Genomic DNA, 16546 nt, shown 5'->3' with positions numbered 1-16546 from the left:
TTAATTACAAGCGAATTTTATTGAAAACAAGGTAAAAATCACTGCACTGGACAACACAGCGTGAGAGGTCTGTTTTCCCTGGACATACGACACCCAGACTCCAGCCAGCAGAGCAATGACACAGCTCCCCTGCCCCACAGCCAAGCCCACTTCTTCTCTTAAATACAAGCCCTGTTTTAAATGCTGTAGCCACGATTACAAAGCAACTTGCATCTGAAACAGCACGTTAGAAATCACTTATTAAGCACCAGCTTAATAACATTTGCTTACACAACTTATCTTTTTGCTCTCCCTCCCTCTATCACTCATTGACAGGTTTGGTTTTTTTCTTTTTTTTTTCACTTCATAAGCACTTAATTCTTCCTTGGTACAAAACGTATCCAAAACAAAGGCAAAAGACTTGAATATCTTGCTGTGGAAATGCTTAAAGTTGTTGCCACTTTGCTTCACTGCCCAGGGCCTGAGAGACTCTTGTTCATGAACTGCCTCTTCACAAAGCAGATCCACCACTGCAGAAGGAAGTACAGGTCAGAAAATCTGCAAAAGTGGTTTCCATTGACTTTAAAGTATTCAATCTCTGACATATAACATGTTAAGACTCCAGTTTTCCACACTGGTTTCTACTGGAATGGAGGTAAACAAGATAACAGGAATGGACACAATGAATTCATATTACAGGACTTTGAATTAAAATGGGAAATTCTACTTTCTCTTATCTTACTTTTATTGTATTTTATTCCAATACAATCATAAATGAGGGATGCATTAGGAAAGCTATGCCTTTGAAACTAAATTAGCCTAAGTAATTTCAACATTAAATGCAGGCACATTTGCACATGAAACATGTGAACAGTCAAGAGGTGACTCATTCATTGATCAGTGATTTTTTTTCAATCTGGACAAGAGGCAAAACAATCGACTTCAAAGCAGCTCTCAAATCAGAGCTGCCTGGGAAGACAAACTGCACCTCCTGTGCTTGAAAATTCCCATTTGCAACCCCAGCCAAGAGCAGATGTGCAGTGCTTTGAAGAGTGGAACCAGACATCTCTTATTACTGCCCTGCTTTTGAAACTAACCCAAACTGGCGTTCACTGTCAGAGCACATTAGATTAAATTTATTGATAACTTGCAGCTGTTATTTCACTGTAAGATCAGTCCAGCTTGGCTGAAGTTACCCACCCCTGACCCTCACCCCATCATCTCACTTCTCTCCACGTGGCTGAAAAAACACCCCCGACCCCTCATTAACTCCATGGTGATGCCACTGAACTCTTACCTTGCTTGGCTTGTCACTCTGAGGATCAAATACTTTGTCACAAAGGCGAAGGCCGGTTTCTTGCCTCAGCTGCTGCAGGTAGGCCCTCATCACCTCTGAAAGCAGCACAGCAAAACCAGGGTAAACTGGGGAGCACCAACTCAAACTGGATTTAACATGGACGCCTCAGGGATCACTGCTTAAAGCAGAGAGGGAGTTTCACATCTACAGGTACTCCCAGCTGGCTGAGTTGATTTGCTCAATTTATCAGAAAATCCAGCTTGTGCTGCCTTCAGAAGACAGATTTAGTCTTCTAAATTTAAAAGATTTGGTTTTAACAGCAGTTTTTCTAACTGCAGTCACAAAAATGCAGTTAATAAAGTGTGAGCCCAAGGCAGCCCTCAGAGGCCCTGGGTCAGCCTTACCTTCCTCCTGCTTGTTGGCAGGTTTGGCATAAATGGCGTTAAGTGGAAAGCCAGGCTCCCCTGGGATTGGGAAGTTAGTGATTCCTAGTGTGTACATTTCCTTCTCTCCTTGGCCTTTGGAGTTACACTGGAAGACCAGGCAAACAATGGATTAGCAGTTATAAACAAAAGCATCGGGAGCATTAGACCCAAGTGTTTTACAAATCTGTAACATTAAAAACTCATCAAGAAGAGCAACACAGCATATCCACATTGGAGTATTTGAGACTCTGACAACTGGGACTGGGGTGAACAGGACTATCTGTGCCCCTGGAAGGAGAATATCAGGAAATCCTTTCCTGAGAACAATCATCAGAACAGACTGTTTCCCTCCTGCACAGAAATTCAGTTTTCTCACCTTTTGCAGCTTTTTCAGGCACTCAGAAATGTAGAGGGTTACATAGATCAGTGTTCTGTCAGCCTCGTTCTGCAAAACAAGAGCAGGAACTCTTCGATTACAGGACTTTGTGGAACTGATAAAGTCTGAAGCAGGAAGGAATTCAAGCCATTTTGGGCTACAGTTTCCCCATGAGAGGGAAATCTGCAATTCATGACATTTACCCAACTTTAAAGGTTAAATGGAAGGGGAGATTTTGTGATCTAGTAGAATTACTTCCTTGAAAATACATTTATATTCACAGCACCAACCCTCCAAAGAACTAGGATATGCTCAGTATCTCAAAAAATTACCTTAATTTCATAATTTTTGAAGAAAACATTAGCTTTGAAGTAGTAGATGGCTTCATCTATAATATCTGTGTCCTTAGCTAATAAAAAAGAGATACAGAGTTAAGCAGTGCACTATTAACACTACATTTGTCATAACTTCTACTCACTGAAATAAATAAGGATTACTGCAAAGGCAAAACCTTGGTATTTACAAAAAGCAGAAGTCAGCACCATGTAAGAGAAAATATGTGAAATACCATGAGCTCAGACTGTAATATTTAAGCTTCCTACTTCCTTCTCCTTCCCCTGTGATATGTCACTTCACAAACACCAGCAGTTCAGCAGTTCCTCACTTTTCTACCATTTGAGTAACTCATCAGAGTTTTAACATCATAAAAGGATAGGAAAAAAATGTTTTTGGAGACAGCATACCAGCACAATCACTCACATTCCATTATCCTCTTCAAAAAAAAGGAGGGGAGCAGAACACAGTGATGAGCTGACTTTTGCTACCATCCAAGACTGCTTAAATCCAGAAACGTTTCCTTTACATTTCCCTTCTCCACCTGAACCGCCACACTGCTGGGGAATACCACGCTTGGGAAGCTCAGGTGCTGAAGGGGAGCCTGTACCTGGCTGCCTGTGGGCCCTGTCAGGGTGCTGTAACCTCATTTCAGTTCCTGAAGCTGCACACCCTCAGCTGCTGCAGTCCCACTCCTCAGCGCTCAGAGCAGCCGAGCGTCTCCAGCCACAGCCCAAAGCAGGAGTGCTCGGTAGCTGAACCGCCACTTCCTCTGACACAGAGGCTTCACACCACCACAGCCTCCTCAAAACCCTGCTCAGGAGCACAGGGAGACACAGGGGGAAGCACCAGAACAGCAACCAGAGGCTTGGATTACTCAAACTACTAATTCAGCACAACACAAAGCACATTTATCTGTGCACAATGATTTTCTGTGATTTGCACAACTGAAGTAATTGAAAACTTCTTTCCTCCTCTCTAGGCTGCAAAGCCTTCCATTTCCCACCCCTGACTTGTCACTCTTGCTGGGGCTGGCTTAGAGCAACCCCTGAGATGATGAGCTATATCCAGTAATTCAGAGATTATTATAAACTTACTTTCTCGAGGTGCTGGGCCCTTGAACTGGCTTCTGATGGGTAACAGCGCCATGTTCCCAATTAGTTTGGTGTCTGAGTCCATTAAAGTGGAGTGGTAAGCCTAGAGACAGAGAGAGCTGGTTATTGATCCTACTGAAAATAGACATTTCCATATCCAATCACATGTCCCCTGTATCTTCATCAAACAAGAGTCACAGCCTAGTTCATTATGATGCTTCCAGCACTTTTTCCTTGCACAAACAATTGCTATTTTTTATTTAGGCCCAGATCTTGGTGCCATTCTGGTGAATACCATCAAAGCACCACCATTGTCACCACTTGCAGTCGCAGTGGTGGGAGATGGGATAAAATCTGTGTTGTTGGTCTGCAGGCGCAGTTCATCCCCAGTGTGCCTGACCCCATCCTGGCAGCACCAAGGGGTAACAGCCCTGCTCACCTGCCTGAGTTTTGGGGCATTGCACTGGAAGTTAGTTGGTCATTAAAAAATATGTAATTTATTTCCACATATGAGTATTAATAGTAGATAATTATAAATAAAGCCAGGCTTAATACACTAAAAAAAACCTCAAAAAACAAACAGAAAAAAACCAACAAAAACCTAACTGATTTAAGTGAAAAACAAAACAGCTTTCTACAGATGACAAATTCTTCCTAGAAAACCAATTTTCAACAACTATTGAGTTTAGTTTCAGGCACTTTCCAAACGTTTCCTGGGTGCTGTGCCAGGCCACTGGGAATCCCTCACCTCCTCACAACCCACCTTTTGTGGGGAGTAGGGAAAGATGTGACTGTAGAGGAGAGTGGGTGTAAAAAGCAGTTTATTTCACTGAGGGTAAGGTGGTGTGAGCACAGCCAGAGCAAAGCCCTGCTGTGACCACCCTCTCCCCCGCTGCTACCGGGGTTTGCACCCTCCCTCCCGGCTGCGGGTGGATCCCTGGCAGGGGGAGGAGGAAGAGGAAGGCGCTGGCCTTCCAGCAGCCTCCCATAAAGAGCCATTCCCCGCTCTCAGGAGCGCTCCCCGCAGCTGCAGCCCCTTTCCCCCGCACTGACCGAGGCCAGACCCCGCAGCAGAGCCCCTTCCCCGGCCCGGGACCACCTCCGCCGCCCCCGGCCCCGCCGCCCCGCGCCCTCCCGTCCGCGCTGCCGCCGCCGGGGCCGCGCAGCGCCGGGTGCGGAGCCGCTCACCGGCATCTCGAAGGGCAGGAGGCGGCTCGGCGGGGCCGGGCGGGAGGGGAGCGGGGCGAACCGGGCAGCAAAGCGGCCACAGAGCTTCCTCCTCCGCCTACGCTGCAGGAAATGAGGCAGCGGCAGAGGCGGTGCGAGGAGGGGAAGCGGGAGCCGTGCACCGCCCCGGAGGCAGCGCGCCGGGAAGGGATCCCGGGAGGCATCTCTGTGCCCGGACACTGCCCGTACGGGAAAAGCGCCACGGAGAGGCATTGCTCTGCCAGGGCTCTGCCGGTACCGGGAGGGGATCCCGGCCAGGCACCGCCCGTTCGGGGAAGGGGTTCCGGGATGCTTCGCTCGCAGCTGGTTTTCTCTCCTGTGCATTTCCAGCACAGCCCAGCCGGCTGCAAGGGGCACTTCGTGTAAGGAAGCACAAGAGGGGTCCAAACATGTTGTGTTCAGAGATACAGTATTTTAAGGTGCACACTCCTGTTACTATCATTACCTTCCCTGTGACCCAGTGTTGCTGGATTTGTCCCCTGGTACCTGACTCACAGCATGTCAGGGAGACAAAATGGGAGGGTGTGGAAGGTAAGTAGGAATAATTCAACTGCAGGGTTGGGGTTTGTCCTTTCAAAACGCCCTAAGCATGGCTTGTCCTAGTGGCAGTCTGGAGGTGAATTAAACCACCGAAGTTTCCCCAACTTTTGAATGGTTTAATTCAGCCAGATCAAGACCTGCCACACAGATTTTTGGAAGCCCTTTTCCTCTAGATATGCAGGATTTGCTGGACTGTTGAATCTCTTGCCCAGTTCTGGCTCTGCTTTTTTTCATATGTACTAACATTGGCCTCTGTATTTTATAACACACAAGCATAATAAAAAAAACTTGTTTATTAAAGTAGTTATGAGGTCGTGTAACTCACTCTCGCTATAAATATTAGTTATTTTACAGGTAAAATATCAAGTGTGTTTGTGTAGGGATTGGGTTGGGGTTTTTTTTTCATTTTTATTTTTTACCAAAAGCAAAGTATTTTCCTCCCTGTTTGAACATGTTTTTTACTCATCCACATGATCTTGAAAGTATTCATCCACAAGAGCAGATTTATCTTCTTCACATTCCTGTCAAAAAGACCAGAAAAATATAAACCTTCCTGGGTTGAACACAGGAATTATCAGGGGACTTTGAACAGTCATGCAGGAAAAAAACTTAGTGATCGCAGTGGTCCTTTCTGACATTTGAAGGTTAGAATTCTGTTAATTTTGAAAACCAAAGCAATACTTTTAAACACAACCACTTGATCAATCTGCACATACAAGGTGATATTAGAGAATTTCACTTTTATAACTCTAAATGGAGATGGTACAAGCATTGTCACTGAAAGACTAAACATGGCTTATTTTGAACTGTAGTATATTACTCTCTTATCTCAGCAGAGATCCCTCCAGGGCAGGGGCTGGGCATACCCCACAGTACTAAGACAATATTTATTAGCAAGGCAAAGAATATATTTGTATTACAACTATATTATGGATCCTTTCTAATTTTTAATCTTCTCACCAGCAGTCCCTTACCTTTGGTTCTTTAAATTCCAGATCTTCCCCATACTGAATGGTGAAGTCTATGTGCTGCAGAACTATGTTTATACTTTCCTCATCAGAGCGATCCAGAGGCAGAAATCGAACCATACCATAGTCATCAATCTATAGAAGGATTCAAAGGATGTTGGTACAAAAACGCAGTCAGTTAATTCTCAATCACAGCACTCTAAGCCACTTCCTTAAACCACGTTTGTCTGGATTTCTAAATACCATTTAAAGTCACACTGCAAACCAATGGTAATTCCCTACTCAGAACACCTGGTTACCAGTCCTAAGTTCTACACTGTAGAAAAAGCCATTTCCCAAAATTGCCAACAGAAAAGAATTCAAAGAAAATGTATTGGCTACAATCCAGCTATCAAGAGTATCATATCAGTAGTATCAAGAATCTCATGCTAATCTGAAAAAATGAAAAACTGAGTTAAAAGAGGCAAAAAGTGATAGTGAATTTTAGGGTACAAGCAATATACCTACCAATCCACATATAGATTTGGTCAGTTTTTTAAACCTTTTGCTTCTCAATATATTTGTAGAATCTTCGATCATAGAATACATATCTGGATCCAAGTACCTGCAGAAACAAAGTCACCATTAACATTGAAAGTCTGTCATTCAGAATGACACAAAAGACCCAAGATAATTACTTACAAAAAAGCCAAAGATCAGTACAAACATGGAGCTATTCTTTTGACTCTGACTAAACTAAGCATCCTACCCAGATGCTTAAAGACTATTATTTGAAATAAATGAAATCCATCTTCTCTCATTCCAAAAGAGTATGTTTTAATTGTGGGAAACATTAGACTGAATTTTCAGTGAACTCTGCCTCAATATATTATACTACAGAGCAAATAATTTTTTGGAACTTACTTTTCTATTTCCTTCTTGGCTTTCTTGCTCAGCAAATCCATTTTGGTCATGACGTTAATCTGTGGAATCTCCAAAGATATCATTGCACTGAGAGCTGCCAGGATTCCAGAAATAAACTTGAAGAGGATGAAAAATGATGTATTAAAGTACAGAAAAACACAACACGAACACACAGGACACTCAGCCACAGGCCAAATCTGGTAATGAATATATGGAATATGGACACCAAGCCATATGAGGAATTATTTTCTGTTGGAAAAAGGCGGTGCCAAGTATCCCCTCTATTTTTGGAGCCTCAAATATTGATCTGCCACTGAAAAGGGCATTAAGAAAACCCAAACCCTTCTCGGGATAGTTACTGCTAAATGGGGAGTGGCCTGCTTGTTCTCGGGATCTGAGACAGCTCTCATGGAATCACAGAAGAATTTAGGTTGGAAGGGACTTCTGGAGGTTATCTGGTTCCTACAACTGCTTAAATAGAGGAGCTTCCAGGTCAGACCAGGCTGCTCTGGGGTTTGCCCAGTCAAGTTTTGACTCCATGAACATTCACTGCACAATCCCTCTGTGCTTGTCCCAGTCTGACCACTCTCACAGTGCTGGTTGTCTTTACATCCATCTGGAATTGTCCTTGCTGCAAGCTGTGTCTGAGGCTGCTGATGACAGCAATCAGATCTCCCTGAACTTGGCAATTTTTCCTCCAGGCAAACCCAGCTCCTTGAATGGCTCAGACTTGTTCTTTATCAATATGAACTTTTTCAACGGATTTCAAATGGATACCTTAAAAGATTCCACCATAAACTGAGAATCCACAAGGAAAACTCCACAGACACGGAATTCCCACTGCTGCAGCTGCTCCACCAACTGTTTCATCACTGGCAGGTGCGTGTAGAGTTCGATCTGACCTGGGACACACTCAGGTTATTAGAAGGTTGGAAAGTGAGGCAAACAGGAACAGTTCACAGTTACACATAGACATGGGATTGCATTTAACATAAATAAAAACTGCTAAGGAAAGCACCCTCTTTTCAGGCAGCTCTGACTGTGTTTGGGTGAAGTGGAAAAGAAATAAAAGGGTTTTTTTCCCCTCCTTTGGTCTCCAGTTAGCGTTAAGTTTGCAGTTGCCACAGTATTCCCACAGCACACGATGCTACCAAACATCTGTGCAGTCACTCAGATGAGCCCAGGACCAAGACACCGAAAGTGACTCTCACAACTGTTAATAGCTCATCAAAATGTGAATTATCACAACCATCTAAAACCAAATTTTCACATTTGAGAATTTTCCAACGAAGAGCGATACCAAAACACTGGCGTGTATTTACCTGGGCAATCAAACAAAATATAGTCATCCTCCACGTGCCCAAGGCTCTCCTCCAGCCAGTTGAAGTTATTGGCAAAGTATTCCATGCAAAACACCAAGCCACCATTGGGGCCAAACCTCAAGGACTCATCTTCCATGACATCGTCCACTTCTATCAGCTCGCGGATGTCTGTGACAACACACACGTCACCAAAAGCCAGGAAATGAACTCTGCAGGCAGCTTGGTAGGTGAGAAAACCAACACAGCTTTACAGCAGCGCTGGGTGCACAGCATCTCCCCACTCACAGCCACACCCAGCAGCCACACAAAACCTGTGGGTGAACTTACACAAGTTCATTAATTCCCACAATACCCACATATACACTAAATACTTCCCCGGACTTATTTGGATATGAGTAGGGGTCTTTTGAGGGTTCCTGGTGATTGTCCAGGAAACATCTCATTCCCCAAATTTTCATCTTATGGTCCTGCATCTTCTAGTGAATCTCTTCTCCTTGAAAGTATCTCAGCTATGTGGCCAGGTCAAGATGCACATTTTTTATCATCTTTGTTCAGACCTCCTGTTGTTGTTCTCAAAACGGAAACATCTGCCAGTGCATATCAATCTCTAGTATAGGTAAATACAGGGATTAAACACGAGCTGACACAGGGCAACAGTCGCTGATGCAGGCAGTTATCACTATTACAGCACTACATTAATGTCTGACATAGGCACTATTTGCTACCAGACCCGGCATAATTTAGGGTATCACTGAGATAAGGACCACACATTATCTTGTTTAAACCGTTTTCCAACATCTCCCCTCACTGCCGCGTGGCCTCCCTTTTACAGCAATAGAACTTGTGCGCCAGCACGCCCCCGGGGCGGTTCGAGCCCGGCGGTGCCCGGGGCTCGCCGGGGCCGCCGCTCACCTGCCATGACGGGGTAGCTGAAGAGCTCGGCCGCCGGGTCCAGGTTCACCACCTGCACGGCGCGGCCCAGCGCCTCGCAGTGCTGCACCATGGTGGAACAGTACGTGCTCTGCAAGGCACACACGGCCGTCAGGAGCCGTCAGGAGGCTCCCGCCGCCCGCCGCCCCCCGCTCCCCGTCTTTCCCGGCCGTTCCCCGCTCACCTTCCCGCTGCCCGCCGGGCCCATCACCAGCTGCGCGTACCGGGGCATAGCTGCGGCGGCCCGGCGGGAAGCGGCCGCTACGGCGCTCCGTAGCTCGGCTGAATACGTGACCGGCGCAGCGCGTAGCCCTGCCCGCCCCGGTACGGCGAGCCGGCGGGGTCAAACTGTGCACGCCCCTCTCGCGAGACGGTGGCGCTGGGGCGGGCGCACGTGCGCGCGCGGTGAGGGACCGGGACCCGCCGCGGCCCGAGGGGCCTCCGGTAACACCGACACTGCCCCCGGGTCCCCCCGCCCCGCTCCGCTCCGCTCAGCCCCCGCCTGGCGGCTCCCACACCCGCCCGCTCTCTCTCCTGCGGACCCGCGGCGCTGCCGCCCCTCGCAGGGATTCCCCCCCGGTGCTTGTACCTGAGCATCCTCCCGGCGCCCTCCTTTCCGTCAGCCCCGGCACCGCCCCGCCCTGCGAGCCCGCCCCTCCTCAGGTACCCGAACCGCATGCCCTCAGCTCCCCCCATCCCCTCGGCTCCCCCCCATCCCCTCAGCTCAGCCCCCCCAGTCCCCTCAGTTCCGTCCCCCAGCTCCCCCCTTCCCACCGTGTCCGCGATCCCCACCGTGTCTGGTTTCCCAGCACCCTTCCCCTGACCTGCCCTCACTTTTGCCCCCTGAACCACCCAGCACCCTCCTGCGCCTTTTTGAGGTCTTCCTGAGCACCCCACCCTCCTCACCCGCACTGTGACCATCTACCGCCTGTCCTTGCCCTCCTACCCTGAACCCACCATCTCTGGAACTTTCCCTCAGCATTCCTCACTGCTCAACACAGCTTGTACGGCAACCGAAGCTTCCTCACGCATATCCTGTTTGTTCCCATCTTCCTGGGGGATTTCTTGTGTGTTCCAAACTCTTTCCTTGTTGACTTCTGTCTTCTAAGTCCCTTGCTTGAAAACGTGTGTGTAAACTGCTATTAAATCCATTAGTGAGTTGAGTTTGCTTTCCTTGCTTTATGCTCTTTGGTTTTGTTTTTTTTTCCCAGTGTTCTTGGATCAGCTTGTGACTCTTCAAGCACTGATTTAAATGACCTCTTTTCTTTGCTAATATGCGAGAGGTACCTGCCCCCAGTGCCCCCGCTGTTCATGTGCCATTGATTTAACGTGATACTTCACGTTGTGCTTAACCCAGTGTGTTCTGTAATTCCCTGTGGGTTTCTGAAAGGTCTTTCTTCATTTTGTGGCAGTTTGGGTTTTTTCCCCTTATGTGCTAGAATTCCAGTGCTGCTTGGTATCCTTTGTAGCCGTTTTCCCCATGTTTTCGTTGTTTTTGACTCGCATTTTCTTCTCCCTGATCGCTCATACTCTTTTGGCACTTGCACCTATTTCCTCGGGGATTCTTGTTGAGTTGGGAAGGATGTGACTGACTGAAACCCAGACCCTGGGTCCTGATTCTTTCACTGTGTGACCTCCAGGCTTGTGACATGGCCACAGATGTCGCTGAGCCGGTGGTCCCTGACTGCAGAGGGGACGGCAGGAGCGGTGCCAGGTCAGACGCCGATTACCCCCTCCGGGTCCTCTACTGCGGAGGCAAGTCCTGAGAGCTTTCTGGGTGTGGAGTGGGAGCAGAGATCTCTTCCTGCAGGAAGTCAGTAAAGCCTTTAGCTCAGAAAAGGACTCTGAGCATTAGTCTGACAGTAAGAAATGGAATACATAAAATTAATTGTTGTACTGTGTTTAGAAGTATTCTTTGCTCGTTACATTTGTAGTTATGTGGGTGAAATTTTAAGGGAATCTTGACAGTTGTGTTTTTAGATAGGAATGTCATTTTGCTTCAGGCTGGAATACAGTTGCAGGGGATTAGGAAATAGCCCTATTGTGTCTGAAAGTCTGCAAGGTTGGTTTGGGTGCTTGTGGGGCTGAGCCCCTCTTTGGAATGTTGGCAGCTCTTGGAAAAAAAGAAGCTGGCCAAACCATGTGGTACTTTGTTAGGTGTATCTTTTCCCTCAGGTAGAAGTGCTGTTTTGTTCTGTAGCTTTTCCCAACCTTGGGCATCTCCTCCCTTTCCCTCAGTGCCTGGCAGCTCTTGCTGTGATGGTTTTATCATAATGCAGAGCATGTAAGCACAGGTCTAATGAGAGAGGATTTAAAATGTGGAGTGGCAACAATAAAGTAGTTTTTGAGTCAGTGTGTAGTTATAACCAGAAGTTATATAAGAAGTCATCCCTGACTTTAAAACACCATTTGGAATTTAATTACTAAGGCTGTAAGTAAAAATGTAAAAAGCAAAAAATTCCTTTTGTAATCTGTTCTTTTTTTCCCCTTCTTTCTCCAGTCTGTTCGTTGCCAACAGAGGTGAGTTATTTTTTTGTTGTCCAAATTTCCTTCTGTCCTATTATGCCCTATTTTGGTGTATTTGTGATGTATTTTGTCATTCCTCCACTGACACATTGATATGGCTTTTCTCTAGTACTGTGAATACATGCCTGATGTGACTAAATGCAGACAATGGTTAGAAAAGAATTTTCCAGATGAGTTTGCAAAACTTACAGTAGGTAAGAGTCTTTTCTATTTTCTAGCTGATCTGCGCCCTTGGACGTATTTAGAAATATTTGAGCTTGTCCAGTTCTTATCTCTTTCCTTTTCCTGCTGTATCATGTGAAAGTTAATGCTTTGGATGCTGTGAAATATGTTTTATAATGTCGGGAAACACTAAATAATCAATGTGTAGTTTCATTAATAATATCTGAGCTTTCTTAAGGTTTCTACCTTAAACAGTCATCCATGCACTTGTTTCCCATCAAAGTTAGTTTATTGGATTTTATGTCTGTCCAGTCTACAGTGGATGGCTGGAGGCAAAGTCATTAATTATGGGGAACTTATTTGTTTGCATTTGGAATTTCAGTAGTAACGTTATCATTAGTTTCTGTCTCTATGCAAGAGCCTTTATTGAAATGGTCACTGTGTCTTTGAGCTAAGGCTTTTCTGGAGTCTAATTTGCATAAATACTGTAATGAAGATGTAACATGCATCAGTCAAGGGGCTGCTGCACTTCAGCATAGTTTACTGATTTATCATAATACCACTTTACCTTACTTTCTGTTCCTGTAAGGCTGTGGTGTCTGACCACTAACTTTGTTCTTCTTTTTTTTCCCCTCACTGCTTTCTGATCCACATAAGAAAATTCACCTAAACAGGAAGCTGGGGTTGGAGAAGGCCAAGGAAATGTGGGAGGAGGAGAAGAAGAGGAGAAGAAGAAGCAAAAGAGAGGCAAGGTCTAAATAGTTGATTGTGGTACTGATTTAAAAGCAGTTTGGGGCTTTCTCACCTGCTGGTCTGGACCAGGGCACGAATTCCTTGCATCTTGGTGGTTAGCTCTGCCCAGAACATAGGGAATATCTTCCTCCCTGTGGCAGCAGAGTTAGCTCTGTGACCTGTGCCAATGGAAATGTTGGACAGGAGAGACAGGCAAGGAAAGGGGACCTGCATCCTGTGCCTCATTGTTGCTGTCACCGCTGCCACACTCAGTCAGGGAGCAGTTCTTCCCAACCTGAAATCAGCTGGCATTTCTCCCGGAATGCTCTGCCCTGTTGAGCAGCATTTTATGGGTTGCTTGCAGAGTGGAACAAAGGCTGCTTCCCTCTGTTAATGCCTCATGACTCTGCTTTTGCCTTTGTTCCTTCCACCTCTCTGTATTCACGGAACAGGATTTGGTTTTATGCTTTTAAATCTATTACCTGTGTCTCCATTAACAGCCGTGTCTCTTCCCAGCAGTAGTAATGAAAAACATTTTCAAAACCCAACGTTGGAAGATACAAAGTTATGTGGAACAATTTAAACACAGTTTTATCTTCGATTGTTGGAGTTCTTTCTGCTGAATTAATTAACATACTTTCCACCATAAATCAGAGGGCTGAAGCTGTTAATATGCATTTGCCTGTGCAGTGTCAGGTTGTGTGCAGTGCTCCAGAAATTATGGTTGATACCCAGTAAGATCCATGTTTTATGCCACATATATTTTTGTTTTATTTTTGTATCTTGGCAACCAGTTTAATTTGCCTTCTCAGTAGGCAATGTGTAGTGACAACAGGATTTCATGTTCTGTAACTTGGATGCTTTTCCCAGAGATTTCAGGACATTTTCTTTCAACATTAATTTGTTGTGAGGGGTGGTATGATTAGTTTTCAGTCTGGTTTTTGGTTCTAAAATAACAGTGTTTAAAATATTTTGTGATTTTCTCCTAGAATCTAAATCTTCATGAAAGAGTATGGTGTTAAGTAGGATGGTGTAAGAGTGACCATAAAAACGTGAGGGAAAACAAGCACAAACTTAGTAAGACACTTACTGAAGAAAATTTAAGGCAGAAATTTACTGTCTTAAAATTACCAGACACCAGTTTATAATAAAACAGAATTGAAAGTGCTGCATGTTAGAAACAGAAACAGTCACAGGGGTTGGTTTACTTGTCATAAATTCTTTAGGTTTTCATGCTGAGAAGGCTCAGAAACATGAAACTTTGGTTACCCTGGAATAACTTGATGACTGTACACAAAGTCAGCCGAGATCTTAATCTGGCTTGAAGAATCCTAATGAGGGGAATGTATCTTTTGCATGCTTTACTCCAACTCATAAATGCCTGATACAGGGAGTGTTCCCACAGGCTGGCCTAGAAATAGGGTGGTGAAGGAAAGGTGGTGTTAGATGCTGTGGAATTGGGCTGCTGTGGCTGGCTGCTGTCAGAGCTGTGGGGTTTGCTGCTGGCTCACATATCCATGTGTGGTTCACTCTGGGGTTGTGCACAGGTATCCAGAACTTGATCCGCTGTTTAACCCAGCAGCCTGAGGAAAACAAGACCTTGTGGCCTCAGGAAATGGGCACGAGCAGCTTGCTTTACCTCGGACACAAACCCTGAGGATGTTAAAATACTTGGGGAAAACATCAAAGAAAAATTTATTTCTAGGATTACACCAAGGAACAATGTAAATGTAGACCGAGCACAGTAATTAGTAAAGTGTCGGGAAAAGCCCTTTTTTGCTGATTGTAGTGGGGGTCTGCTGTTCAACCTGTGCTTGAATGCACATTTGACATGTATATGTTGTTATTTCCCATAATACTTTGATGACATGGGATCTTTCTTAAATAATACTAAACCTGAGACAATGTGCAAAATATATTTTTGTTTACCAACAGTGTTGGAGAGGTAACAGTTTCTTTGTTTATAGGGACGAAATCTGACCTTGTGGGCTTTTTTCTTTGATGAACTATGACATCATTTAACTAATCATGTAACCTTATGCTCTGTTTTAAAGGTGGAAGAGGTCAGATAAAACAGAAGAAGAAGACTGTACCACAGAAAGTTACGATAGCTAAAATTCCCAGAGCAAAGAAAAAATATGTCACGAGAGTGTGTGGCCTCGCAACGTTTGGTGAGTTTGGGTTTTCCTGGTATTGGGTGTGCTTGCCTTTAACCTCATGATATTTCCTCTGGTTGTATTCCACTGAGAAATCTCCTTCCAGCTGTGTGAGGTGGAAGTCCTGAGGTGCTTTTAGCAGTTCCAAAGCATGCCAAAGGTACACTGACTTCCCACAGGGATGAATTATTAAGGTAGTTATTGCCATGTTTTTTCAAACAAATAGGGCTACAGGTATTTTGGAACAGGGGGCAGACCCACGTCAGCAGAACGTGTAGAGGACGTTCAGCACTTTCTACTTTGAAGCATTTGTACATCTGTTGATGTTTTGGGTGTAAACAACAGGCTTGGCTTTCAATGGAAACTCTAGCAAAGTTTCAACTGTAAAATGCCACTGCTTTTTCAACAGTTAAAACAAGATTTTGGCTTTAAACTTGAGAAAATATTTTTATGACAACAACTGTTTTTAAATTGTTCATTTTCCCCTTGGCAGAAATCGATCTTAAGGAAGCACAAAGGTTTTTTGCTCAGAAATTTTCCTGCGGTGCCTCAGTAACAGGAGAAGATGAAATCATCATTCAGGGGGACTTTACAGATGACATTATTGATGTAATCCAGGAGAAGTGGCCTGAGGTAATAAACCCTTTCTTCTGTCAGGAAGACACACACTTTTCCACACTAGCCTGTGACTTTCCAATGACTTTGGAAAAGGGTTTCATCTTTGGCAGCACAGACTGGTGCTTAAAAATAAGAGCACGTTGTTGCATTCCCACCCTGCAGTGAGGGAGGCATGTCAGAATAAATCCAGCTGTCAAGTATCTGTGGCTTCTTTGTGACCATTTCTTAACAGTGTCTAAATATTCTTACCTTGCTATCCTATTTTTCAACACCTCTTAAAATATTGCAAAATTAAAGCAAACAAACCCAAACCCCACACATTTGTGCCTCAGAAGAAGAGATCAGCTAGTGTGAGTTGGGCTGAAATTTAAGGCTGAGAGCTGTAATTGCAGAGGCTTTCTCTGACTCTCCCTTGTCCTGGCATTTCCCAAGTGGAATTCTTTATGGTTTAACTCCATAGGCCTGTCTTTATTCACAGTCCTGCAGGCTGTGTCCTGCAAGCACACGTCACTCACGTAGAATTTACAGCAGGGAATCTGGAATGGTGCTGTTCACTTCTCCCACACTTCACTACATTTACAGGGGTGCACGTCGAAGGAGGCATGTAAAAAGAAAATACTTAATTTGCTGTGTTTTGGATTTTTCTCCCTAGGTGGATGATGACAGTATTGAAGATCTTGGAGAAGTCAAGAAGTGATAGTGAAAGACTACCTTTATTTAATTATATGGTTATAAATGATATAGCAAAAGTGAGGCTTCTAAATCCATTTGCTCTGCAGTGAAACTGTGGAGAACCCATTATCCTTGGCATTCTCACTGTTCTGTATAGGCTGCTTGTTTTTTTGTTTTGGGTTTTTTTTGTGATATTTGCCAAAGTTAAATTGGGGTTCTACCATGCTTAAGCATGAAGTAGATTTAAATAAAATTACTGTTCCTCACTGAATAGTTTTTGAGTTTT

At 44.9% G+C, this 16546-nt stretch overlaps 3 protein-coding genes across 5 annotated transcripts; 1 reads left to right on the top strand and 2 right to left on the bottom strand.

Annotated features, from left to right (window-relative positions):
* On the bottom strand, nt 1-5070 carry ARPC3 (actin related protein 2/3 complex subunit 3). Its single transcript, XM_069030518.1, has 7 exons — nt 4693-5070; nt 3508-3607; nt 2410-2486; nt 2078-2146; nt 1681-1807; nt 1277-1371; nt 1-509 (listed from the first exon to the last, which is right to left on the bottom strand). Exons 1-7 carry the CDS (start codon nt 5053-5055, stop codon nt 447-449), a joined length of 894 nt encoding a protein of 297 aa, XP_068886619.1. The 5' UTR covers nt 5056-5070; the 3' UTR covers nt 1-446.
* Nucleotides 5071-5494: 424 nt separating this feature from the next.
* GPN3 (GPN-loop GTPase 3) lies at nt 5495-10747 on the bottom strand. 2 transcript variants are annotated; one of them, XM_069030519.1, is made up of 8 exons: nt 9579-9735; nt 9377-9485; nt 8465-8632; nt 7920-8044; nt 7143-7258; nt 6747-6843; nt 6246-6374; nt 5495-5792 (listed from the first exon to the last, which is right to left on the bottom strand). In XM_069030519.1, exons 1-8 carry the CDS (start codon nt 9624-9626, stop codon nt 5730-5732), a joined length of 855 nt encoding a protein of 284 aa, XP_068886620.1. In that variant the 5' UTR covers nt 9627-9735; the 3' UTR covers nt 5495-5729. The 2 variants fall into 2 exon arrangements, with proteins under 2 accessions (XP_068886620.1, XP_068886621.1); XM_069030520.1 differs by lacking the exon at nt 9579-9735 and adding an exon at nt 10352-10747 and having other exon boundaries at nt 5497-5792.
* DENR (density regulated re-initiation and release factor) lies at nt 9721-16531 on the top strand. 2 transcript variants are annotated; one of them, XM_069030523.1, is made up of 8 exons: nt 9721-10057; nt 11035-11149; nt 11895-11914; nt 12030-12114; nt 12740-12829; nt 14869-14985; nt 15464-15603; nt 16241-16531. In XM_069030523.1, the coding sequence occupies exons 2-8, from the start codon at nt 11044-11046 to the stop codon at nt 16283-16285; spliced, it is 603 nt and encodes a 200-aa protein (XP_068886624.1). In that variant the 5' UTR covers nt 9721-10057; nt 11035-11043; the 3' UTR covers nt 16286-16531. The 2 variants fall into 2 exon arrangements, with proteins under 2 accessions (XP_068886624.1, XP_068886622.1); XM_069030521.1 differs by having other exon boundaries at nt 9763-9838.
* Nucleotides 16532-16546: the final 15 nt, after the last annotated feature.

This window comes from Aphelocoma coerulescens, chromosome 15 (assembly GCF_041296385.1).
Source record: "Aphelocoma coerulescens isolate FSJ_1873_10779 chromosome 15, UR_Acoe_1.0, whole genome shotgun sequence".
Classification (NCBI taxonomy): Eukaryota; Metazoa; Chordata; class Aves; order Passeriformes; family Corvidae; genus Aphelocoma; species Aphelocoma coerulescens.
Note: the sequence above shows the minus strand (reverse complement) of the source record. Positions and strands in the feature narration are given on the sequence as shown.

Coding starts and splice junctions, on each gene's coding strand:
- GPN3 (XM_069030519.1), bottom strand. CDS start 9,626: ATGCCCCGGTACGCGCAGCTGGTGATGGGCCCGGCGGGCAGCGGGAAG. Junction 8,045..8,464: donor TATTTTGTTTGATTGCCCAG/GTAAATACACGC, acceptor AGTGTGTCCCAG/GTCAGATCGAACTCTACACG. Junction 6,844..7,142: donor GCCAAGAAGGAAATAGAAAA/GTAAGTTCCAAA, acceptor TTGTTTCTGCAG/GTACTTGGATCCAGATATGT.
- DENR (XM_069030523.1), top strand. CDS start 11,044: ATGGCCACAGATGTCGCTGAGCCGGTGGTCCCTGACTGCAGAGGGGAC. Junction 11,150..11,894: donor CCGGGTCCTCTACTGCGGAG/GCAAGTCCTGAG, acceptor TTCTTTCTCCAG/TCTGTTCGTTGCCAACAGAG. Junction 14,986..15,463: donor GTGTGGCCTCGCAACGTTTG/GTGAGTTTGGGT, acceptor TCCCCTTGGCAG/AAATCGATCTTAAGGAAGCA.
- ARPC3 (XM_069030518.1), bottom strand. CDS start 5,055: ATGCACAGGAGAGAAAACCAGCTGCGAGCGAAGCATCCCGGAACCCCT. Junction 2,487..3,507: donor GGGCCCAGCACCTCGAGAAA/GTAAGTTTATAA, acceptor CTTTTTTATTAG/CTAAGGACACAGATATTATA. Junction 1,372..1,680: donor TGCCAACAAGCAGGAGGAAG/GTAAGGCTGACC, acceptor TGCTGCTTTCAG/AGGTGATGAGGGCCTACCTG.